The sequence below is a fragment of the Cervus elaphus genome, chromosome 7, assembly GCF_910594005.1.
Source record: "Cervus elaphus chromosome 7, mCerEla1.1, whole genome shotgun sequence".
NCBI classification, from domain to species: domain Eukaryota; kingdom Metazoa; phylum Chordata; class Mammalia; order Artiodactyla; family Cervidae; genus Cervus; species Cervus elaphus.
This window is the reverse complement of record NC_057821.1, coordinates 41,149,548-41,175,508: the sequence shown is the minus strand read 5'-3', so window position 1 is coordinate 41,175,508 and position 25,961 is coordinate 41,149,548. Positions and strand designations below refer to the sequence as shown.

Genomic DNA, 25,961 nt, shown 5'->3' with positions numbered 1-25,961 from the left:
CCACACATCAACCCACGTGGCCTGGCATATCCCCTCTTCTTGGGATCTGAGTATAACACACCACCTTTTCAATGGCAGATGTATTCTCCTCTGTTGGCCTCACCATACCTAAATGATAACAAAACCTACGCGTTAAAACATGGATGTTGGGGCTTCCCTGGTGGTCCAGCGCCTAAGACTCCAAGCTCCTGATACAGGCGGCCTGGGTTCGACCCCTGGTCGGGGAGCTAGATCCCACATGCTGCAACAAAGAGTTCACAGGCCACAACTAAAGGTCACAAATTCCGAGTGCTGCAACTAAGACCCGGCACAGCCAAGTTAAATAAATAAATAAAAACAATAACAAAACACTGTTATTTTGTTATTACAACACTGTTGTAATGGGATATGGCAACTCTGGGCACCTAACATTCTCCCCTGAACCAGCAGAGTCTTTTTCTGATCAAAAAAAAAAAAGGGGGGGGGGGTGCAGGTGGAAAATGGCTTTTCTTAATCAGGGTTACTCATCTAAACCACAGAACATCATCAGCAAAATAACCTGAGTGGTGATTTTCTTAACTGTCCCAAGCATGGTACCTGACCAGCCCCCATTGGAGAAGCAGAGAAATTAATTCATTACAAACAGCGAATGCTTCGGGGTGCATTAGGGCTTAATTCTCTTAAGAGAACGGTGGTTGGGGGGAATGTGAGAAGTCTAACCTTTAGGTACAAAGTGAAAGTGAAAGAAAACCCTCAGTCACCCCCACAGCCGCAGACAAGTCTGCCGCTTGGAAGAAAGTCACGGTGCCAGGAGGTAAGGGAGGTGGCACGGCGCGGTGTCCCCCTACCTGCGTGATGCGGACGCAATGTTACCTGCGCTCGGTGATCCCCGACGGCAAACTGGATCACGGCGACGCCGGGGCTGTGGCTGTCCGCGATCCTCTCCACCGTGCTGGAGTCGATCTTCAGGTCGGTGCTGATCTCCGCGCTCTGGATGAAGTCCTCCGTCTTCAGGTCCTCCACTTTCTTCAGCTCCCCGTTGGCCAACTGGATGATGGAGCCTTTCATGAAGTAGGGCGGCAGCGTGGGGGGCGCGGCGGCGGCGGGGGAGGCCACGGACTGCGCCACGGGCAAGTGGATCTGGGCCTGCACCATGGCCGGGTAGGCGGCCTGAGTGACCAGGGCCTCGGGGCCGAAGTTCTCGCTCTTGGGCAGGGCGGTGGTGACGAACGTGTGAGGCACTGCAGCAAACTGGGGTGACGACGTGACGATGGCCGAGGCGGCGCCCGACCCCTCCAGGTCAGCGCTGCCCACCGGGATGAGCAAGGGCTGGGTGCCCGGGATGACCAGGTGCGGGGGCAGGCCGCCGGCGTAGGTGATCGCTTGCTGCTGGCCGCTCAGGTAGCCGATGACCGGCGGCTGCGTGCCCGCGTAGAAGGCCGTGGCCGGCAGCCCGACTGGGAGGGCCTCCGAGGCGCTGTGTGTGGTCTGGATGACCGTGTGCGGGGACAGCGTGGCGACGGCCTTCACGCCTTCGGGGCCCAGCGCCTGCTGCGGGGACAGCGCGTAGGAGCGGTGCCCGGGCTTCCCCAAGTGCAGGCTGCTCTTGTCATTGAGGGCGGACGGCGAGTTCTCCCGGTGGGTGACCTGCTGCCCCTCGAGGTCGGCGGCGGGGGTGCCGCTGTTGGGCAGGACCATCACCGAGGCCCGCACCCCCGACGCGTCGCGGACGCTGTAGTCGGCGGGGCCGGGGTGGACCACCACGTGCCTGGACTCGTACGGGTGGGGCACGGCCTTGCCGGCCGCCTTCACCAGGCCCAGGTCGGCCGCGGGGGGCGCCCCGTACCGCCGGCCCTTCTCCACCTCCCCGTTCAGCATCTCCTTGGCCTGCATGGCCTGCTGCAGCCGGCTGCTCTCCGCCTTCTTGGTGGCCTCGCGGGTGACAAAGTGGCTGCCGGAGTCGGTGTACTGCACGACCACCTGCGGGGAGGGCCCCAGGGTGAGCGTGTGCGGGATCATGGTCGGGTGCGTGTGCAGGTGGACGGGGAGGGCCGGCGGCGAGGCCGGGCGCGCGGCGTTTTGTGGCGAGCTGGAGATGCGCACGTACTGGCTCTGCTGCGGGGGCGGTGGGGACCCCGGGGGGAGGAGCCCCGCGGTCCGGCCTAGGTGCTGCGGCGGCGGCGGCGGCGGCGGCTCAGCTTTGTGTCCGGAGGCTCGGCTCAGCCCGCCCATGTCGGCCAGCAGACTGCTATAGGCCTCCAGCTGGGAGCGCTGGGCGGGCGTGGCGGCGCCCACGGCCGAGGCCACCGCGCTGGTGACCGGGCTGGCCGTGGGCGAGATCAGCTGGGAAGGGATGAAGCCGGCGTAGGGCCCGCTGTACTGGGAAGACCCGATGAACTGTAACGTGTGCGGCAGGTGGGCGTACTGCACCGGGGACACGGGGGCCCCGGACGGCGGGGGCGGCGGGTACGCAGCCGGCATCGTCGTGGTGGACGCCACCGCCGGGACGGACCGGGGCGCACTGGGCGGGGAGTAGTCCAGCCCCGTGGACAGCGCTTTGTGTAAACCTATTCCCTGCTGTAAACCGAGCTCCGCCGGGGGCCCCGCCGGCCCCAGCCGCCCGCCCACGTGGCTCCGGGCGCCGGGGAGCCATGCCGCGTTTTCCGCGCGGTGGTTGTCGCTGGGCACCGCCTTGTCCTCCGAGGAAGGCCGGCTGGTGGCGGGGATCTCGCGCTTCTTGGGAGGCAGGCATTCGTTGCTGCGCTCTTGGTTGGATTTCATTTTTCGCCGTCCCCCCTCCACGGTGACCGTTTCACTGTCGGACTGGCTCTGGTTTTAGTCTGATAAACGGAAAGTCACATTTGATTTCTGTAGGGGATCCAGGCTCTTCATGAGGAATCATCTCCCCGTGGGTGCGATCCTCCAGCAGCTGCTCTGGAATCTGGGAAAAGGCAGAGGGTCGGGACCAAGGGGGAGAGGGGTGGGGGTGGGTGGAACAGGGCGTCAGAACATCAACACCGGAAAAGAACACCCTCCCGCGAGATTAATGTGAATCCCTCAAAATCCTGCCGCCAGCCCCACTATTAGAGCAGGTAAAACGCTGGCCGTATTGGGTAGGACATCGGGAAGATCATTAAGGCATGCAGCAAGTCAAACCTTTTTTATGGATTTAGTAAGTCTTCTAAGATCTCTCCCTCAATACCCTCTTCTCCCCGCCCCCCTCCCCCCTTTTCTTTTTGGGCTTCCCTGGTGGCTCAGAGATTAAAGCGTCTGCCTGCAATGCGGGAGACGTGGGTTCTATCCCTGGGTCGGGAAGATCCCCTGGAGAAGGAAATGGCAACCCACTCCAGTATTCTTGCCTGGAGAATCCCATGGACAGAGGAGCCAGGCGGGCTACAGTCCACGGGGTCGCAAAGAGTCGGACACGACTGAGCGACTTCACTTTGTTTTCGGAGGGCAAACAATGCATTTCTTAGTTTCCCTCCCAGAAATGGCCCTCCCACTCCTCAGCTCTATGTTTACCCAGCCTCTGGAGGATCAGATGACGCCTACAAGGAGGATGGCACCAGTGAGTATCAGCCGTCCTCTGAGCCAGCACTGGGAGGACCAGTTTAGGAACAGAAGTCCCCCAGGGGATTTCACAGGTTATCTGAGTCCTCCTCTGCCATAGTGAAAGTGGAAATGGCTCAGTCCTCTAGGACTCTTTGCGATTCCATGGACTATACAGTCCATCGAATTCTCCAGGCCAGAATACAGGAGTGGGTAGTCTTTCCCTTCTCCAGGGGATCTTCCCAACCCAGGAATGGAACCGGGGTCTCCTGCATTACAGGCAGATTCTTTACCAGCTGAGCTATCAGGGAAGCTCTGCCATAGGCACTACTCAAAGATTCTAGTGACTCTGGGTCCATACTGGGTATACAACAATTCTCTCTTGCCTAACACATACACACAGACACTATATACAGGCCAGCTGAGCAGGGACGGCCCCCAATAATTCTGTTCTCTACACGTTTCCAAACAGCTCCCAGTACAGCTACTCATATGCTAACAGCCAAAAGGAATCTATGAGACAGTTAAAACAGGAACATGGTTTGGTTTTTAAAAATGCAATAATCAGGCATTGAGGGTGTCCTTAATGAGGGCAACATGCTTGCTTCATCTCTGCCTCTTACTTCCTTTCCAAGTGCTCTTTGAATACTCTCCACCTTCTTCTCCTTGGAAAGGGCCAGTCCACCATGAACCCTAGAGATGAAGCCTCTGCTAGACCAATCAGGCCTCTGTGTTTCAACCAGGACATACAAGGAGGGAGCCAGTTTTCATGGACACCTATCTCAGTCTTTGGAAACCACCGAACTCTGTTACCAGGACTGTGTAGGCAGACAGATGTCCACCTGACAAGAGGCAGATCATCAGTGGAACCAACAGGAGTTAGGCTAACAGGAGGCGGATGTGACGGCTGCCTACAGGCTGTGAGCTGTCTTGTGCTGTGATCCTGGGAAGTTGCTGAATCAGGCTCTGGGAATTCTAGGACCTGGGTTTTAGCATTTCTTCTACCCAGACTCGCTTTCTATAGTCTGATGTTAAAACAGACACAGTAAGGCAGCAGTTTTCAGCGTTACCCTCCCAACCTCTGGCTTTATTAAGCCCCAGGTAACTGCATTCTGTATAGCCTTCTCCTAGGAAGTGCATGGCATGTAATTTACACCTAATATACACAAATCTCCTGAGATGACAGTGCTGTTTTCAAACCAACAACAGAATAAAATTAAACTACCAAAATTGAAAACAGTTGACCCTTTTGAGTGCTTAAAAAGTGCTGATACTGATCTTTTATCTCTAGGTTTCAACTTACTCTAAGAGAACTGCATAAGCTCTGGCATTCCCATTGGGACTAGCAAAGGAAAGTAATTTAGGAGATGGACTCAACGTGAACTGCTCCATGCGCCCCCTGCTGGCCCCACAGTAGCACTGCTCCAATAAAACCCCACAGGATTTCATTAGGGATGTTCATGTAAGAGTAGTGTGTCAGAATCCAGAATGAGGGTATTTGCATATAGTAGGCCCAGCCAGTAAGGGAATAGGTTAATTAGCCCAAGGCAGCTCTAGGGAAGAAGAAAATAGCAGCATAAAAGTCCTTTCAAAGCCAAGTAAAATGTCAAACACGTTTGCAAAGAGGTCCATTAGCAATGCAAATGTAAAACTGCTGCACAATGGAATGCACCATACACAAAACTAGAAAACCCCTCTGAAGGTACTTTTTAAAACAGAATTCAGCTTTAGTGAATTTGAAAAAACAATGCTGACTTGGTTCTTAGCAGTGCCTTGGTTTATTTACACTTTTTTTGTTTGTTTGTTTTGAGAGACACTGGGTGGCTTTGTTGGCCTTAAAGATCTCATTATAGATTCCATGGCTGGTTTTTCTGCTAATGGACCACTAAAACATATCGGCCTTAATACACAAATTCAAATGCACTCTTCTAAAAAGTGGTCCACACCTGATAAACATCTTTTTCCAGATAACACTGACAATAAGTCAAGGATACAAAGATTAACTGGAGCAACCCTGGGGCCAGACTGATACAAATTTCAACTCACCCTCCCACATTTAGAAGGACCATATTTCCTATTTACCAGTGTAGCTACAGAGTTGGGTCTCTGTAATTCTGGGGCACGTGTCCCTGTCCTGTGCTTCATCGGCTCTCTGTGCTGTCTGTATCTCTCAGCAGGGGAAATCACCGTGAGAGCAGGGACTGTGTCTAGCTATCTTTTCAGAGAACCACGAGAGGGCGTCAAAGGATGACACTGTGTCCCTGGTCCATCAGATGATGGTACACGGGATGAAAAAAAAAACAAAAAACGGAGAGATAAACTATGAAGGTGGAAAGTACAGGAGGGAAAAAGGAGAGAGAAAGAGCCTAGGAAGGAGAGATAAAGAAAGGAGAGTGGATGTCTGCTTTTAGAGTTTCTTTCTAGCTGCAGACAAGTGGCCTTCATGTCCCTAATTGCCTTTTCAGTGCTGAAACACACCAATGGTTCGTTCACCTGAGTCCCCCGGAGGAGGCGTAGACCTCCAGATGCACCTGCCACAACAGAAACATGGGCTTGCGCATGATTACGTAACTGCAAAGTTACCAAAGGGCCACACATGCAGATCACATTTAAACATTATTATTAGGAAAGGGGAAATGAACAGGGAGTCAGTAGATGGATCAAGACAAATTTATATAAGGTTTACTACATATGATTTGCCTGCTAATCACTGTTCTGAATAGATTCATCTTAAGCATCTTCACATCTACATTTATAGCTCTCTCTCCACCAGTACCTTAAAATTTAGCTCAGTGGCATATGGCCTTGCTATTCCGAGTGTGGTCCTCAGACCAGCTCCCCCAGCAGCTTTAGAAATGCAGAGACTCAGGTCCTACCCAAAGCTCCTGATTCAGAGTCTGCATTTTAACAAAATCCCCAGATGATTCATATGCACAGCAAGGTGTGAGAAACTCAGCCTGTACACCTAAGCTCCTAAGTAAACATCTCAGCCTCTTTCTAACGGAGTAGGTGCTGGGAAACCAAACTAGGTGCTGTGAGCAAACAGAACTGATGGTGCCTTGGAGACAAGCAGCTAATATTTAGGGTTATTCCCCTGGTGGCTCAGACAGTAAAGAATCCACCTGCAATGCAGGAGACCTGGGTTCGATCCCTGGGTCAGAAAGATCCCCTAGTGAAGGGAATGGCAACCCACTCCAGTATTCTTGCCTGGGAAATCCCTTAGACAGAGGAGCCTGGAGGGCTATAGTCCACGGCGTCACAAAAGAGTCGGAAATGACTCATCGACCAAGTACATACAGGAATATTTAGGGAGAACTCAGCTGTTTCCTTTGGGGTCACCTAAACCTGATACAGTTCTAAATAATAGATGCTTCTTTTCTTCTGGTTCTTTCTGTCTTCAAAAACTCTAAGGAAACACACTTTAAAAAGACTATTATTGTAAATTATACATATGATTCAGTCATCTCTTGGAGGAAAAACAAACTTTAATAAAGGAAGACACTTCTATCTTTGCTATCATTCAAAAATCCCTGTAACCCCTACCCATTACCGTGGATTCAGCTTGTTTCAGAAGTGACAGGAAAATGAGATGATCCCGACCAATTCCAAGTCCCGTAAATAACAGCTAACTGCTCTGAAAGGAAGACACACCTAGAATCTGATACATACAGTCCTAAACATGCATTCCAAGGTCAGGGCGATCCACTGGGCTGCTCGGCCCAGCACCCTCCATCCTGCGAGATTCTCAGTTTGAGTGAAACCCGTGACTGTCTGGCATGTAATGTCCATGCACAACATAGTCTTCGTTTAAAGAGGAGGAAATAGAGCCTGGTAAGCGACCATTTAAAAGGCAGGACACCTGGACCCAATGGGAGGGGCCACTAGGACTTGGCAAGGATTTTTGAAGTCCTGGCATGCAAATCTTTTGTTTTACTGAATTATTAAACAGGCTGGTCTGTGTAGTGCAAAGGCAGAATGCATTTAGGTTAAATGTCAGAAGTAGGCCCAACTCTGACATGCTCGAAATTTCCTGAATGGAGAAAGGTCTGCAAGATGATAGCATAATTAGATAGCTTCATGGCTAGCTGAACAAGCATACCTCAAAGGAAGTGTATCACATAGTCATTCATCAAACACTTAGTTTCCAGTATGTACCGTGGACCTTAATTGTTCAATGTCAGTGTGGGGCAAATGGTATGCAAGAACTCTATTTTCAGTTCTATTCTGTTCAACATTTTATTAAGCATTTTGGTTATCATATTTAGAGGCAACAGAAGGCTGGAAGGGGCGCTTACTATATTATACGGAATACTGGAGCGGGTAGCCTATCCCTTCTCCAGTGGATCTTCCCAACCCAGGAATCGAACCAGGGTCTCCTGCATTGCAGGCAGATTCTTTACCAACTGAGCTATCGAGAAGCTGGCTTAATATATTACCTGCAATTAATATTCAAATATATTCTAAGAAGCTGGAAGTGATGGCACAAAGTCAAAAATACTAAATGAACAATAAATGAATAAATGCCCTACCCTTGGTTTCAATAGCTCAATTAATAGTAGGGTTAGAGAGATCTGGTCGAAGAATAGTTCATTTCAAACAGCCCAGGAATTTTCTGTTTGACTGCCCATTCAATCTGAACCAACAGTTGGGTTTGGTACCTAAAAGTTGGTATAGCTTCGTTTAGAAAGCACAGTATTCTCAGTAACAGAATAAATAGTGCAATAGTGTACAGCATTGGTAAGGTCACAAAGTCCTGAGGCAAGGGGATACTGGCGGGAATGCCCAGGGTGGAGTGATGGGGTCAGCGGGAGGTCTGGACCCAAGACAGGTAAGTAACAGCGGCAGCAACTGCAGATGTGTGGCCTGGGGAAGGACACAAAAAGCCAGAGCAGAGATATGATGCTCAGATCTATGAAAGGCTGTCTGTGAGAGACAGCAGAACAGAACTGAGCTCCAAATTACATTGATATACACTTTGCGCTTGAACAATGTGAGTTTGAATTGCACAGATCCGTTTATATGGGGATTTTTTCCCAATAAAGACCTGCTGCGTGCTGTGCTCCGTCAAGTCCGACTCTTTGTGACCCCATGGACTGCAGCCCACCAGGCTCCTCTGTGCCTGGCATTGTCCAGGCAAGAACACTGGAGTAAGTTACCATGCCCTCCTCCAGGGGATATTCCTGACCCAGAGATCGAACCCACGTCCCCTGTATCGCAGTACTACTTAATCTTCGGTTGGCTGAATTCCAGAATACAGAAGCACTTATATGGAGGGCTGACCATGGGACTTGAGCATCAGGGGCTCCTGGAACCAAACCCCTGCAGATACTGATGGATGACTGTATACAGCAGAAACTAGAAACTAATCAAATGGGCTGGGCTGCCTCATGAGGCAGGAAGTCCCCGAGCCATCCTAAGCGTTGAGGCAGAGTTTGGAGACACTTGCCGATGGTCCCATGTGGAAAAGAGAATGCAAAGGGATCAGAGGGGGAGATGATGTCCAGGGCACCACGGCATCCCTCCTAGCTCTAATCACGGGCTGTAGCAGGTGTCGGGTGTGGCATTCCAGATTAGATGTTGAGTTCAATAAGGAGGAGAGCACGATCTCAGCCTCACCCACCACCAAGCTCAACACTCCCACCTAGTGGTGATCCAGGGCACAGCGGTGCTGAAACTCCCCCAGAAGGAATGTCCTACAGATCAGGCTTGGAGAACCAGGGATACCATCATGCGGTTAACAAGCTCTCTCCCTCTAGGGTCACCAATGGAAAAAATGGCAACCCTCTCCAGTATTCTTGCATGGAGAATTCTATGGACAGAGGAGTCTGGTGGGCTATAGTCCATGGGAATTTGGGGGCAATGAATACAATGACTCAATGTCATATGTTAATGCAAAAATTTAAGTCTACCCAGAAGAACACAGCTGCATTTGGGGGCTCCCTGGCTCAGGGAAGCTGCAAGGGCAACAAACGGACTCATAGTCTTTGTTCTGATTAAAAATCCACCTCCTCGACGGAGACGTGGAGGGGACTGCCCCAGACACACTGCTGCTGTGCTCTCCTCCTTCCACTGAACTCCTCCTCTTGGCGTGGAGCTAACCCCCATCTCCCTCCTCCCGAAGTTGGGCTCCATCATCTGCTTCACTGTCCGTATCACAGAGGGACAGGCTTCATCAAGCCCGGGTGAAGCTTCCTTTGGCTCCTAGCTTCTGCCATACCCGTATCACATCCATGTGATAACAGTGGGACACTGGGAGTGTTTCTAGTGGGTTCTGCCACCTCTGGAAAAACAGGGAGGTCTGTCGTGTGGGTGGGGCGCACGGTGTGGGGATACGGTCCATGTCTCTGTCTGCAGGAGGCCAGGCCCACAGCTGGGCTGGCCTGTGTCTGGCTCATGTGGGATGTCGCTGCAGCATCTGGGCAGCCAGTGTCCCCTGGCAGCCTGCCCATGCTGGAATTCCTGGAAAGGCTGAAGATGGAAAAATAATCACTTGAAGGGATCACCATCTGGATTGAAAGCGGTCCCAGATGAGCTGTCCAAAAGACGTTTTTAAGAAAAGCTGGAAATGCCTTCCCTGGTTCCATACATGAGCAAATACCTTTCTGCTCTCAAGTGTCCTGTGTGGCAGGTAAGCTACCCCAGGAGCGACACCCCAATCTCCATTTACCCACCGAAGGCTGCGAACCGTTCCCTGGGTGCTTTCCACAACCCCGCAGCAGTTCTCACCCCGCTCCAGAGTGAACCACTTTAAGGACTGTGGCGACAAGGTGCAAAGAACCAGCCATAGTAACACGGTGAGAACTGGGGTTAGGAGACAAGTTATTTTTGACTCTCAACTGAATGTGCTTATTAGCACGGCAGTGAAAAATCTCACTATGGAAGTCATTCCGCACTCACTTCCACTGGCATCTTTGGAATACCAGGATAAAATATTATTACTGATAGGAAGGTAACACGCATATTCTTACTAGTACTAATAAGGAGGAGAACACAGAGTAGCAGGAAGAATAGCCTCCTCCTGGGGTGGAGGGAAAGGACAAGTTCAAAGCCTGGCTTCATCCACAAGTAACAAACGGAGAAAGGGAACCCTGGTGCACTATTGGTGGGAATGTAAATTGGTGCAGCCACCATGGCAAACCCCTGGAGTAGGAAATAGCAACCCACTCCAGTGTTCTTGCCGGGAAATCCCATGGACAGAGGAGCCTGGCAGGCTAGAGTCCATGGGTCTCAAAGAGTCAGACAGGACAGAGTGGCTGAGTACTCAGACACATTATGACAAGCAGTATGGAGGGTCCACAAAAAAACTAAAAATAGAACTACCGGATGACCCAGCAGTCCCACTCCTGGGCATGTACTGGGGGCAAAAAAGCAAAAACACTATTTGGAAAGGTACATGCACCCTAATATTCATACCAGTATTGTTTACAATTGCTAAGATGTGGAAGCAACCTAAGTATCCCCTTAACAGATGAATGGATAAAGAAGATGTGGTATGTACATATAATGGAATATTACTCAGCCATAAAAAAGAATGAAATTTTGCCATCTGTAGCTACATGGATGGACTTGGAGGGCATTATACTACGTGAACTAAGTCAGACCGAGAAAGATAAATTCAGAATGATACTTCTTATATGTGTAATCTAAAAAATACAACCAATAAATACAACATAAAAGAAGCAGACTCACAGCTAGAGAGAACAAACTGGCGGTTACTGGTGGGAAGGAAGGAAAGGCAATATAGGGGTGGTGGAAGGGGAGGTACAGCTGGTGGGTGTAAAGACAGGCTCAAGGATTTATTATACAACATGGGGAATGTAGCCGGTATTTTGTAAAAACTAAATGGAAAGTAACCTTTAAAATTTTTATTAAAAAAATTTTTTTTTAAAAAAGACCCCCAAATTGAAAAAAACAATGGCAAAAACACCCTGGCTTCACTGCTACTGCCCGTTTTCCTTCTTTTAATGTCATCCTTATTTTACTCCAAATTATATAGGTGTCCAATTTACAAAGTGTCTCAATACCGTGTGATCTTGTAATGCCTATAAAATGGGGAGGAATTAACAGGCCCGGTGCCTGGCATAATGTACACACTCAATACACGGTTGCCATCCTAACTGTACTTCAGCACACGTTTCCTGTGGAATCCCTTATTTTCACCAACACTGATTTGTCACTAATCTCTCCTGGTTCCGTGATCAAATCAACACGATACCCTCAGACTCGCAATCCTTTCCAGCATCTGAGTCTTTTTTTTTTCCCCTCACACCTGTGGTTCACATAAGAAAAAGTCATGGAGCATTTATTCTCTTTCTTCAGCTGACAGAAGAGATTATACTTTGATCACAGATCCCAGCACAAAGGCCCCCACTCACGCCCCAGAGCAAGAAAGCCGCTCAGCCTATACGAACGGCACCCACAGCAGGGTCAGCCCGCAAGCTGGAGCCTGGCGTGTCTCCGCGAGGGTTAACCGTGATGCTTCCTGGCTCCACGTGGCCCGCTTTTCCACAACACGTAGATGAGTAATTCCCCAAAGGCCTGGTGGGGAAACGCGGAACCTTCTCTCCCCACCCCACAGGGCCGGCTGCCAGCTGTCTTCTGACACATGCGCTCAGCGGCTCTGCTACGCGGCACACAGCAAAGGGCCCGCGGGAGCTGGAGGAGGCTTGGTTAGATCCCCCCAGTGACCAGGGTGCCGGGGGGCTCCCACGATGACAAATGGAAAGCGAAAATCCCCATCGGGTCAGAAAAATGCCTTTCTGGAACTGAGGCATTCTGAGAGGGTCTTGAGGCATCTGCTGCCCTGGGGTGTGGCTGAGTCGAAGGACAGTGGGACGTTCTAGATAACCATGAACTAACAAGTCATTCCCCCTGGGAGTTCCACGGCAGCGTCCCCTCTGTGGGACGCTATGCCACTCTGCCATCCTTCTTAGCGACAAAGGCTCTGAGACCTCCTGGGACCCAGCGGCCCCCCAGAAAAGCAGGTTATGACAGAAGCCATTGAGGCTGTGTGTGTGTGTGCGCGTGTGTGTGTGTGTGTGTGTGTAAAACAGAGCAACACTTTTTCCTGCAAGCTACAACCAGTGTGTGATTATCCCATTGTAAAGACCAGAACACTGAGGCTTAGCATGTTAAATGACTCCCCTAAGGTTCCAAGAAGGGCTTCCCGGGTGGTGCAGTTGGTAAAGAAACTGCCTGCCAATGCAGGAGACCTGGGTTTGATCCCTGGGTTGGGAAGGTACCCCTGGAGGAGGAAATGGCACTCCAGTATTCTTGTCTGGAGAAACCCATGGACAGAGGGGCCTGGAGGGCTACAGTCCATGGGGTCACAAAGAGTCAGACACGATTGATCATCCACATGCAAGTCTGTTACATGGCTCATAAATGACAGAAATAAGATGAACATCTTGGTTCATCTGATACAAACATCTGGGTCCCAGTGCTCAGATCATGCAGTGAGCCTCTGGTATGTAGTGCAGGATTAATTTCACCTAAAGAGACATCTCACCTTTGTCTTTGGCTACTGGGAGGTGACCTTTAGGCCTTTGGAATGTCCTGCCTAAGGGACTGTGTTTGCCTGGGGGCTCTGACCACTGGACAGTCTAAAATATCATTTATGATGGGGGCTTTGGGCCGCAGGTGGAGCAGTGCCAGCCTCTGGAGGAGGTACTAAAGGTACTCACCCAACCTCCGGGAGGAGCTGGGGGTAAAGACCAGCCATGTGCTTGGTTTGCGACTGAGCTGCAATGAGTCTCCAGACACCAGGGCTCGGGGAAGCCTCGCTGGGTGGCTGTACCGCACGTGAGCTGTCACAGTGAAGGGGTAGGAGAAGGGGACACCCTCCACGACCCGCCCCGCCCGAGGAGAGGACGCCCGGAAGCCTCCAGACCTCTGCCCTACACACCTAGTCCTTGGTTGATTTTTTTTAAATTGTGCTACAAGTCCCCTAATATAAAACATACTATTTTAATCATATTTAACTGTACATTTCAGTGGCACTAAATACGTTCACATTGTTGTGCAGCTCTCACCGTCAGACATCTCCCGAATTTTCCCTTTCCTAAACTGAAACGCTGCCCCCATTAAACACGAAGTCCCCATTCTCCCTCTCTCTCCCTAAATCCCACCCCCACTCCTGGCCCCTGACCTCCACCACCTACTCTGTGTGTGTGGTGTTCGTTGCTTGCTCAGTAGAGTCCAACTCTTTGCGACCCCATGGACTGTAGCCCACCAGGCTCCTCTGTCCATGGGATTCTCCAGGCAAGAATACTGGAGTGGGTTGCCATTTCCTTCTCCAGGGGATCTTCCAGACCCAGGGATCGAACCTGGGCCTCCTGCATTGCACGTGGATTCTTTACCATCAGAGCCACTATCTACTGGAATCATATCCCCTGAAATCCTGACAATGGCACTTAAGGCACCGCAGCGTTGCACAGCCCTTCTTCTGAGGCTCTCCATCACTTACGTAACGTGTTCACTGCGTTCTTTACCTACTTCCATGCATCTTTCTCACTAGACGGTCAGCTCCCTGTGCTGGAGGCAGACTGAATTTCATAACCCGGTGGGACGCTCGGGCTGCTGTCCTTTCTTCGTCAGCTGACTGTTCTCATCCTGCGTCTGTCTGCTCTCCCTTAGAAGCTGGCTTCTAAAAGGCAAAGTGTTTCTGGATCTTCTTCTAAATTTCTGGACGGGATCATGCAGTGTTGGATCGAAAGTGAAACTCATGACAGAGGGACGTAAAATACTGTGTATCTGAAAAGCATCTGGCCTGAGAGATTCCATTTCTAAGAGCAGATTCTCATGTGAGATGATGAATCCCGGATACTTCCCAGAGCTAGGCTGCAGCCTCTTTAACCTCTAAAAATCCACATCCCATGATCCAAAAGTATGTCCAGATTGCCCCCCATTTATCTCAGGGGAATGCCGGGGATCCTCTTTGGATTTGCTGGGAGGGATACGTGTTTACAAGGACAATGATCTTCTTGAAACCAGCTTAAATCAAGCATAGAAAAACCAGGGCGAGAAGCTAGTAAGGATCAGCCAAGATAAGAATGCTCCCTGAAATAAACGTTTGTTTTAAAATGAGGGCTCTGACTCACACTCACTGAATGGGTGGCTGAGTTCTGACCCTGAAAAGATGAATGGTTCATTTTGAAAAGCGGAGCAAGTGGGAAACCTACTCTCTACCTTGTTCCCCGCATCCCCAACCCCCTCTCTCCGGAGTGAGGCTGCGCAGTGGAGACCAAGATGCCCCCAGTCATTTCCAATCACCAGTGAAACGGACAATGGGATGACGCGCTACCTGCAGCTGTTTTCCATCAAAACGCTGAGTAATTACCGGCGGCCCCTCCCGGGGGCTCACAGGCGGCCCAGCATGAAGCTGGTGGAACATTAAGGACGTTGAAGGAGCTGCCAGGAATTCGGCTGCCAAATCGCTCCTCCTCGCCCTGGCTCAGCACCATTAACTTAATCAGGTATTCATTCAATGAGAACAGTTTACACTCGCCCTGGAAGGATGCCGCCGCCCTCCGAACGAGGCACACGGTCAAGTCGACAGCTTTCAGCAGGAGATGTCAGGGACGGGTTTTAGATTCTTTTATTCAATTTAAGAACTGGGAAGAAGGGAACCACCCCCCCACACACCCCCCAGGCAGGACTTCTTGGATATGCCATGAAGGGAAGGCTCTGATAAAAAGCTGGTCAAAGATGGCAGAGAAGACAGGCTTTGCTTATTTCTCTGTACTTAGAGACACCCCATCCGGCACTTTAGACTACAGCTTTGACTGCTGGGCAGCCCACCGATGATTGATGTTGCAGAGACCTGGGAGAGACTTCTGGCATTTGGTAACTGGTGACTTTAAGGAAGACATTCAACTTTCTAAGCTTTGGTTTCCTCTTTAAGAAACTCTATTTCATGGGGCCGTTAGGGATATGGTGTGGGATCAGGCAGTGCCCAGCAAGCAGGCTGAAGCAGGCCAGAGAAAGTCATCCCCAGCCACGAACCACTTCCAGGCATCAAATGACCTCCCCTTATGGATGCTGAGGGCACAGGCTTGGGATCCCAGCTGCTGGAGTGGGAATCCTGGCTCCTTCACCCACCGGCTGTGCCTCAATTCCCCCATCTCTACAGTGAGAATACCACCAGTCCTCAGCCCACACGGGCTTCCCAGGGGACACAGTGGTAAAGAACCTACCTGCCAATGCAGGACACCCGCGTTTCATCCCTGGGTCGGGAAGATCCCCTGGAGAAGGGAATGGCTACCCACTCCCACTCCAGTATTCTTGCCTGGGAAATCCCCTGGACAGAGGAGCCTGGCGGACTGCAGCCCATGGGGTTGCAAAGAGTTGGACATGACTTAGTAAATAAACAACAACAAATAAGACCACATAGACTTGTTGGGAGTTCACACATTCAAAGAACTCAGACCAGGGCCTGACCCGCTGCACGACCGATAAATACTGGAGGCTGAAGTGATGGTTCTCTCTTGAGAAGGGCCCTCCTCCTCACTTCCTTCACTGGGGTGGTATTTTCATCTTTATTAAAAACACACACTTTCTTTCCTTGACTTCTTTCCTGGATTACTTCAGGCAACACAGGTGCCAGTCAACTGAAGCAAAGATGATGTGTGCAACAATCTCTGATTCCTTGCCTCACCTCCACTAATGAGGAATTTCAAGTCTCAGCTGCTTAGAAAGTTTACTATTAGTAAGTCTCTAAAACTTCTTCTAGAAAATAATCGATAGGAGTGCATTGATATTTTCCCCCCTAACTGGACTAAAGCCTTGCCTGCAGAACAAATGATCAATCACATCTGCATTCAAAAATAAAATTCAAATATGCTCATGTTTAAAATTTGGAGTTGTTTGTATTATCTGCTTTCTCCCCACAGTTATCAATAGAAGCTTTCTGGCTTCTTTGAATGTGGAGCACAGTACCTATTTTACTCACAATTACTCATTACAAATGAAATAAATCCCTTTCTTATTTAACCTCTTTAGAATACCCAGGCCCCACTGGGCCACAAAAATTGGCCAGCTATTTTATTTAAGACCCTCGTAGCAAATGAAAGAAAACAAGAGATGCTGCTGGAAGCTGCAGGCTTCGAATCACTATAATCTAAAGAGGCAATAAAATGTGTACTGGAAAAGCAGAAACGCAAAAAAGCAAGTCAGCGTCCTGTTGACAACAAAGCTCATTTCCTTCACTAGCTCTGTGACCTCTCTGAACCTGAACTGAACTGAAATCTCTCTGAACTGAAAGACCGTTCACCTCTCTGAACCTCCATTTCCCTCATCTATAACATGGGAATGATGATGATAACGTTTCCAAAAGATTGCTATGAGATGAAATAAGATGACGGATGGGAGAAAGTGCAACATCTATCACAGGAAATGCAAGTATGTCCTCTTTCCTGAATGTTGCTTTCAGCTCCAACTGCCTCTTGGGAACCTTCATGTAAATGCTCCAACTTTGTATCCGACTCTTTGTGACCCTATGGACTGTAGCCTACCAGGCTCCTCTGTCCATGGAATTCTCCAGGCCAGAATACTGGAGTGGGTAGCCATTCCCTTCTCCAGGTGATCTTCCCAACCCAGGGATCAAACCTGGGTCTCCTGTGTTGCAGGAGGATTCTCTACCGTCTGAGCCAAAGGGAAGCCCTTCATGGGAGAAAGTGCCATGTCTATCACAAAAAATCCAAATATGTTCTCTTTGCTGAACATTGCTTTCAGCTCCAACTACCTGTAAGACAGACACCTCCATGTAGATGCTCCAATTTCCCTTTATCATCCCTCTCAAGCCAGCATGCCCTCTGTATCCATGCTGGTGCCACAGTTCTGCACCCTTTCCCTAAGTCTAGAAGCACTGATTTTGAAGCCTTCTTGCCACTTAACCCCTATATCCAGCTACTCCTCTAGAGGGGTCAATCTTTCTTGAAAACGTCTCAACCATCAGAGAAAAAAGCCCCCATCTATCCCTTTTTTTCCATCTCACCATGGAGAAAAGAATTTAGCCTTGTTCCTCCCTAAATGGACTAGGCTTTGTCTTAGGGTTCTAGGAGATAATCTATGTTATACCTGATGGCTACAGGGTAGGCGCCTTGAGTCACAGCAGGTTACTTAACCCAGGGCTCTGCGTCCGCATCTTAAAATATCTACTCTGCAGGATTAAGTAAAAGTGTTAAACGCTCAGCCATGTCTGACTCTTTGTGACCCCACGGACTGTAGCCCACCAGGCTCCTCTGTCCATGGGATTCTCCAGGCACGAATACCGGAGTGGGTTGCCATTTCCTCCTCCAGGAGACTTTCCCGACCCAGGAATTGAATCCTGGTCTCCTGCATTGGCAGGTGGATTCTTTATCATTTGAGCCATCGGGGTGATCATGTATATTAATGAATTAATGAGATCATGTATATTAAGCATTCAGTGCAATGTCCAAATACAGGGTATGATGCAATATGTTAGCTAAGAAATGCTCCTTATGTTCAATAGGAACTACAAGCATATTAGGGCTTCCTTTGTGGCTCAGTGGTCAAGAACCTGCCTGCCAATGAAGGAGATGCAGGTTTGATCCCTGGGTCAGGAAGATCCCCTGGAGAAGCAAACGGCAACCCACTCCAGTGTTCTTGCCTGGGAAATCCCATGGACAGAGTAGCCTGCAGGGCTACAGCCCATGGGGTTGCAAAGAGCTGGACACGACTGAGCAAGTAACCACCACCACCAATAGTATCCATATTAACTTCTTTTCCTCTATGAGAAGATGATGGAAATGGTCACAACTCTTGAAAAATCTGTCGGCACAGACAGTAGTTGCCTTATTTGCCACAAAGGATTTTCATTTTGAGTTTTGCCTGTGTTCTTTTCTAGGAAGTCTATTATTTTTCCCAATTGATTTTTTTTTTTAAAAAAGTTCTGCCTCCAGTCTGGAGAATGTAGGATCGATGCACTTTCCTTACAATGTGATTCCAGCAAAGCGAAGGGAAACCGTGCCTCATTTCAGTGTTTTCACCTCCTATCCATCAGCGTCCCCTGACTTCAAGGTGTGGGCTATACACAGTCCCAGATATGTGCAGAGGACAACTATTTTTCCTAATCTCTTCCAGAGTGTACTTTAGACTGGGAAATGGGGGAAAAGGCCTTTATTTCACTAAGAGATAATTTCTTAAAATAAGTTAGGCTTTTCCTAAAATAAACAAAAATATAAATAAAGGAGCCACCCATTAGAAAAATATCTCAATGTTAAGTAGAAAAATGCACTCCTTCCATTTTGAGGCATACGATCTCCTTGTCTGACACACCTTCTTTTTTTTCCCCGCTAAGAGCATATTTCAAAAATTGGGATTTTTCTCCCCTTTGTAGGTTTGAAAAATATATAATTAGCTTCCATTTTGCTGGGGTTACCTCATAAAGTGGTGGGTAGCCTGGTGAAGACCAACAGGAAAGCAGTGACCAAGTCGATCGATAATGTTTCCAAATCAAATGATAAAAACGAACCCATCCTAAACATACGTAGTAAAACATACAAAGTGTTAACTCCTGAGAACTTCACAGAGAGCTCTTAACAGGCGATCAGGGACTGGCTTGGGAGGCTGACATGAGTCCCAAGCAGCCAAGTAGGAATAACACTTCAGATGGGTGGGTCTTGTTTTCTATTTCACAGCTGTCTTGAAACTCTCCTCAAGGTCAGTGTGGAAGACGTTTAATTAAATGCATGGATTTACCAGCTCCCCCACACTGACTGCCAGGACCGCTTTGTGGTCAATGAATCTCAGGATGGTGGGAGATCTTTGAAGGAAATGACCATAGCCAGACACATCCCGATGACCGGCTTTGTGGTTCCACAGGTGTGAGACAGGAAAGTTACAGATTCAGTAACAGAGGAGGGCTGTAGATGCATCTAGATGGGGACAGAGGAGCCTGGGGGGCTATAGTTCGTAGGATCGCAGAGAGTCAGACACAACTGAAGCAACTGAGCATGCACGCACACAAGAAAACACCGCACTCAAAAGGGATTATTTTAACAAGGCTGAAAACAAGTTCCCTGACAGACACATGGCGGAGAAAAGAGCTCAGAGAACGGGGAGAGCTGTTGGTGAACTGGTAGCTTTACAATTGTGAAATTCTCATTAAGAACCACTACAAACACTTGGCCATTATCCAATGGAGTAAAAATGGCTTTGTCTGTGAGAATAAAGGAATCAAAACTGTTACAAGCATTATGTTTCTAGATCACAATCGTGCATGAGGACATCACAGGGGGGCGGGCTCCCCAAGCTGGTTATCAGAAACACTGGTGACTCTAAAAATACACATTCCCTGTAGTTTTCCAAGATTCAGCAGATCCACGCCATGACCCAAGAATCTGCATTTTAAAAAACCCTGGTGATTCTGATCAGCAGCTCAGTTTGGGGACTTACTACACCAGACCCACTGGCAGCAGGTTAGGAATATGTGGGGAGCTTTATAAAAATCCTGCTGGTAAGGCTACACCCAGCCCATCATGTCATAAAGCCTGGACCAGGAATCCAAAATTTCAGCTCAGGTTGAGAACCATCACTCAGAGCCTAAGTTCACGTTCATTTACGTACCAGCCACTCCAGTACCTAGGACAGTGGCTGACATACAGCAGGTCCTCCACTATAAAGCCAGACATGCACTGTTCTAAAGTCTACAAATGTCCCAACTTCAGAAAAACATAAATGAAATGCTGAGTTCCCGAACAATCTATGAAGGTACTGAGCTCCAATTTTATTTGTCAGCCCATGTGGCATTTGCTTTTATTGAACCATGCTTTGCCCAGAAAACAAAACCTAGGTTTTTGTTTGCAGATTTTTTTTTGAGATGTTTAGAGATCATTTCCTGTGACTTTGTGGGGGCAGAGCCCCAAAAGAAGCGCCGAGTTGCTCAAGGGCCAGCCTCGAGGTCAAGAGGAAAGACTGGCTGGAGCCTGATGTCATTTGGGCTGTGATAGGGACAACAAATACTCCTCATTGACATCAGGCCCCCAGTTCTCTGATAATCAGGAAGCTCCATGTGGCCAGGGCCACTCTGTTCGGCTCACATCTTACGATCAGGGCCACAGCCAGCCTCAGCCACCAGGCCTTGCCAGCTGCGTGCTCCCCTGTGCTCTAACATGTCTGACCTTCGCACACCTTGCGTCTCCAGGTACCCTTTGTGCACGCATCTCCTCCCTGTGCCTCCCTTCAGAGAAGACCTCGGTTGTGTATAGCATCTAACGGCCTCTACCGGGCTGCATAAAAGAGAAGGCAGGTCCACAGCTTTTTTCCCTTGGCCTGATCCAGGCTTGCTCCAGGTGTCTGAGAGCAGAATCCAGTCTGCTTTGCTGCCCACAGGCACCACTGGCCTCAGGACAGATATCTGTCACTCGCCTGGGAGGACAGAGCAGGTGAGGGGAGCAGAGATTTCAGAAGCAGAACCATTAACATCCCAGGATGGAGGTTGAGGCTGAGAGAGATACCCAAGAAGGACAGTTTAAAAAAAAGCAAGGTAGGAGAGCAAACACCCAATTTTGGCTCAAGAGAGGAAAAGTGGTCAAGGAGGTGGAAGAAAACTAAGACATCAATTTTATTAAATGGAGCCAAGAAACTGAGTAAGACATGAATTAAGGAAGGCCACTGATTAGCCCAGTGGCTGAGTCCATGCTGAACATGAGAAGCACTGGTGAGCTTCCAAAAAGATATCGACTCAGAATCTGGGTTAATGACCATCGGATTAAACTGTATGATTGCAGATGACTTCAAAGAGAACACGTTATAGTCCTCCTGAAGAGGAGGGGAATGGATGTATGTACTAAGTGACGTCTTAAATGTGTTCTCTGGCCCTTAGGTTCAATGGCGATATTGCCATTATTGATTATCTTAGTTTAAACTTAGGTATGTCAATGGGAAATAATGTCCTTGAATAACATACTCAGCATTTGGAAACCTCATGCCTGGGATTATTCTGGCTGAGCCTCCCACATCATCAAGCAAGTGCTTGAATAAACAGATGGGCTTTGTACAAGTGCCCAAGAGCTACAGAACATGATTATGCTTCAATTCAAGGGAAGTAAACCTCTTGGAAAATACTCTTCTTGTGGTTTGCTCCCTCTTCAACGGAGTTTTAAGCCTAGGGCTCAATCGTGGGAGCCCCTTAGCCAATCTCAACTCCTCTGATGGTAAACTTAGTGAGAGGTAATGCAAATTATGAGTAACATGATCTTGCAGGTTTACATTTGAAGAGAGACAGTGGAGACCACATACACACACACACACAAAATCCTATCTCCATCATCCCAACACATCACTAGAGTCCTTCCTTAAAGTCGAAAACTGGATTCTAGAATAGCCCTGTCAAACTGTGATGGACCAACTCGCCAAGGTAAGAAGTTTGAATCCAACAAGTGAGAATGTCTTTACCTATTCAGCACAGGTAATAAATGACTCCCAGGGATAGGATGCATGTAGACGGCAGCTTTTTCAATGCTGTTGTACATTTCTAACAGGCATTTGTTTTGGGTAATTAAAATACTCGATAGTTAATATTTCTCTGGAAAGCAAATTGTGTAATACCCGAAGCCATGAAGCATTCTAAAAGGCAAGAAAAGTGAGGAAGATGGCTCTATACAGGGACATTAACTTCATAGCCAAGAAGGTACTGGCAATGATGATAAAATCTGGAGTAACATGGGAGAAAAACAAGGAGAGAGAACTTAATGTTTCATTCAAGTTCTGTTTTGAAACAGGATTCAGAAAGGATATTGTACCATTTGGTATTAATTATTTTGGTTCGTGCACATGGCTAATTATTTCTACAGCATCTAAGGTCTCTTTAAAACAAACATAGTTTTCACATACACACCCACCTCTTAAAATATGCCTTTTATCCCCCTTTCCAGAGCCTTGAGGAAATTTCTGATGGACTGTCTCAAGGGCAGCACTCTGGGAGTAAGTGTGGATTGCAGACTAAAACACGTAACTGGCCCCTAACACATGTATAAACAAATTAACTAACAGGACGTTGCAGCATTTAGGATATAAACAAAATGACTCTCAAAGTTAATTTGCAGGGGTTTTTTTTTAACGTTCCATAATAAATTTTACTCCCTCTTCCACTGACCTCTCTCTTCCCAAAGTTCTCCTCCTCCATTCCTTCTGTTGTCTTAATGTTAGACTCACAATTCCATTGTCCAATTTGAACTCATTGCATGAATCCTTATATTAGATTTTCCTGTGAGGCCAATCTCGAGTGAGGATCTTCTGATCCTAAATGATTGATGTTTCTGGAGTCCTAGGAATCATTCATTTAAAGTGCTTCATCTTACTGAGGCTGTGTGCACGCAGGTGTAAGAAAGCAGTATTAACACTGCATAATGACCTGGTGAATCTGGGCAACTCTAGAAAATCCATGGATCCCTTTACCTGAATTACCTGATCTGACCCATGGATGCCCTTAGTTTCTTTTAATAAGCTGGCCAAGTGTCTGGTCATACCTGCAGACTGCCAGTTCCTCATGCCCTCCCAAGCTGCTAAAGCTTGCTTCAGACCAACGCACAAATTGGAGACAACAGAGGCCATTCTTATCTATTCACCCCTCACTCCCCCAATATTAATCAGCTCAGGATGATAGAGAAACAGGGCAATTAAATCTCCTGAGCAGACAGCATTGGAGGCTGGCTCACAAAGCTATTGGGTTGGCCAAAGAGCACGGGTTTTCTGTACAATGTTGTGGAAAAACCCAAATGAAGCTTTTGGCCAACCCAATGTTTGCAATCATCTGGAGCATTAGGCTTCTAAAGCAAGAAGCTAGCTCTCGTCTGGGCACTTCGGATCAAGGATGGTGCTGGCATTGGGGGACATTCCAGGGAGTCACTCAAGGGCCTACCTGTCAGCCCTGTCTGCTGGTTCACACTCTCCCGTGCTGCTCGTGGTCCGCACCCTCCCGCTTACCGCCTCGGCCTCCATCACCACCGTCATCACTTCATTCCTGCCTGCTTCCTCTCCCATTATCACCTTTCCTCTCCAGAGTGAAACAGAAGGACACTTTCCCATGCCTCTTCCTGCCAGCAGCACCTTGGAGATGCTGATGTCATCTTTTTTTTTTTTTAAATGAAAGCTGATGTTGAACAGAGAAACATGTTTGAAGCCTGTGCAGTTATATGAAGATTTCTGATCATCTTTGTCAGGGTAGAACGTGAAAATCTTACTCATACAAGGTTCTCTATTCATATAGATATCATACTCAGTTTATGTACAGGCTTAAATTCCAGTGCTTAATTTCATCTCCTAGTCACTCATTTGACAAGTTTTATTGAGTGTCTACAATGTGTTAACAAGAAGGAATAATAGCTAATATGTATAAAGCACTTAGTACATGCTAGCATTTTATATGGAATGTCTCATTTAAGCAAGCACTTGCCTAGTTGCCATTATAATATCTGATTAAGTGAGATGATTCATGGGTACAAGTACAGACCTATATCATATAAATATGTGTGGTTCCTTTGTAGGATTGGGCTTCCTTGGTGGCTCAGTGTTAAAGAATCTGCCTGCCAACACAGGAGATGCAGATTTGATCCCTGGGTTGGCAAGATTCCCCTGAGAAGGAAAGAGCAATTCACTGCGGTATTCTTGCCTGAAAAATCCCATGGACAGAGGTGTCTGGTGGGCTACAGTCCATGGGACTGCAAAGAGTCCAACACGACTTTGTGACTAAGCAACAACAGGGCTTCCCTGGTGGCTCAGTGGTAAAGAATCTGCCTGCCAATGCAGGAGACACAGGTTCAATCCCTGATCCAGGAAGATCCCACATGCCGTGAAGCAACTATGCCCATATGCTACAACTGTCAAAGCCCACGCGCCCTAGAGCCTGTGCTCTGCAACAAGACAAGTCAGGGCAGTGAGAGGCCCGTGTACCACGAAAAAAGGCCGCGGGCCGCAAAGCAATCAAGACCCAGCACAGCCAAATTAAATCTTTAAACAACAGTTTCTTTGTAACTATATCTCCCCCATTTCCAGCCCACCCCTGCCTATTTTTTCTCATCTCTCTTACTACATTATTTCATCCCTAACAGAGTTTTTCTGGAAAAACTTTCTGGATGCTTACTGGCTGTTCAGCTTCAGAATTAGAAGCAGAAAGACACAGAAAACCTCTAGACTCTAAGATCCTCAAGGGCAAGCAAATGTTTTTCTTTTTCCCAACCTGAAGGCCCTGGCATAGTGCCTGACACATACTTGATAAATGCATGCTAAATATTTGTGACACAAATCAGTTCCCCAATGTGCTAAGTGTCGTGTCTTGTAAATAATCCTGAGCGTTTCATAATGTTTGCTGACTGGGCTTTTCTGCTGCCCCATGTGCCACTGAAAGATACAAAAATTTTGGATCAATTCAAGGTTCCACTAAGATTAAATCAGGTATGAAGTGGGACTTAAGCCAAGGTTTAAATAAGCAAAACCTGATGCTCTCTGATAGAAACTGATGGTCAGTCTAACCGCAAAAGAAGGCAAAGTTTTTCCTCCACACAGAGAATTGAGTTCCTACTGAGATTTTTAAACATGCAACAAAACCAGAGGCAGGGACATGTTTCTACCTCCACCACCTAAAACTATTCTCAAATTTTCCCCATTTTCCCCTTGCCCTTAGCCACTTCTCTTTCCATTCTAGTTTATTTCTTGGATTGATGTGGGGAGTGAAGGCATGATTTGAGTTTGTAAGCTTTTCATTTCACCCCAGGTAAAGGGGACATGACATAATTTGTGGGCCTGCTGAGATAACTACCAGAACAAGAGTTAACGGATAAATATTGCAGTCATGACATCTGGTGAAATCTTTCTATTAAGTGACTGTGAAATACAGTTACAACCTGATTCTGCCATGTCAGTGGGAGTTTCTCGGTGTATCTGCCGTCAAGTAGGCCCTAGAAATAATTTTGATTATGAGACAATGCATTCTGGCAGCAGGGGCTAGCTTTAATTTCCAAGCTTAGAGCTGAAGAGTGTCCAGTTTACTAAATCCACCATAGAGTCTATTAAAGGTAGATCTCTAATAATGACCTAAGACTTCCTGGCATTTTAATTCCACTCAACACTGGCACTTGGGCAGCTGATAAAACTGAAGTCAGACTATCAGAAGTACCTTCTTTACAAAAAATAACTCGCTAAGTTGAACTTATTTTATTTGATGGGGGGAGTGTGGGGGGGGGGGCGCATTGTTTTTAAATTGATTTCATGACAACGTTCTGGATATTTTTAGGTTGTAAGACACAAGCATGGTTCCCCCCACAATAGCCCAATCAATAGAAAGTGTGGTACTGCATGAACCACACTCTTCACGAATGTAACCTTCTACTTACACCCCACTATGAGGAGGGCTTCCCTGGTGGCTCAGTTGGTAGAGAATCCACCTGCAATACAAGAGACTGCCTGCAGTGCAG

At 48.1% G+C, this 25,961-nt stretch overlaps 1 protein-coding gene across 14 annotated transcripts in view; it reads right to left on the bottom strand.

Annotated features, from left to right (window-relative positions):
* The window catches only part of ATXN1 (ataxin 1), a 404,589-nt gene that overhangs the window by 20,448 nt on the left and 358,180 nt on the right, over window positions 1–25,961 (bottom strand). For all 14 annotated transcript variants that reach the window (XM_043908469.1, XM_043908476.1, XM_043908475.1 and 11 more), the window contains one exon: window positions 853–2,920. In XM_043908469.1, coding sequence (XP_043764404.1) covers window positions 853–2,760 — 1,908 coding nt within the window. In that variant the 5' untranslated portion in view covers window positions 2,761–2,920. The remainder of the gene's footprint in view (window positions 1–852; window positions 2,921–25,961) is intronic.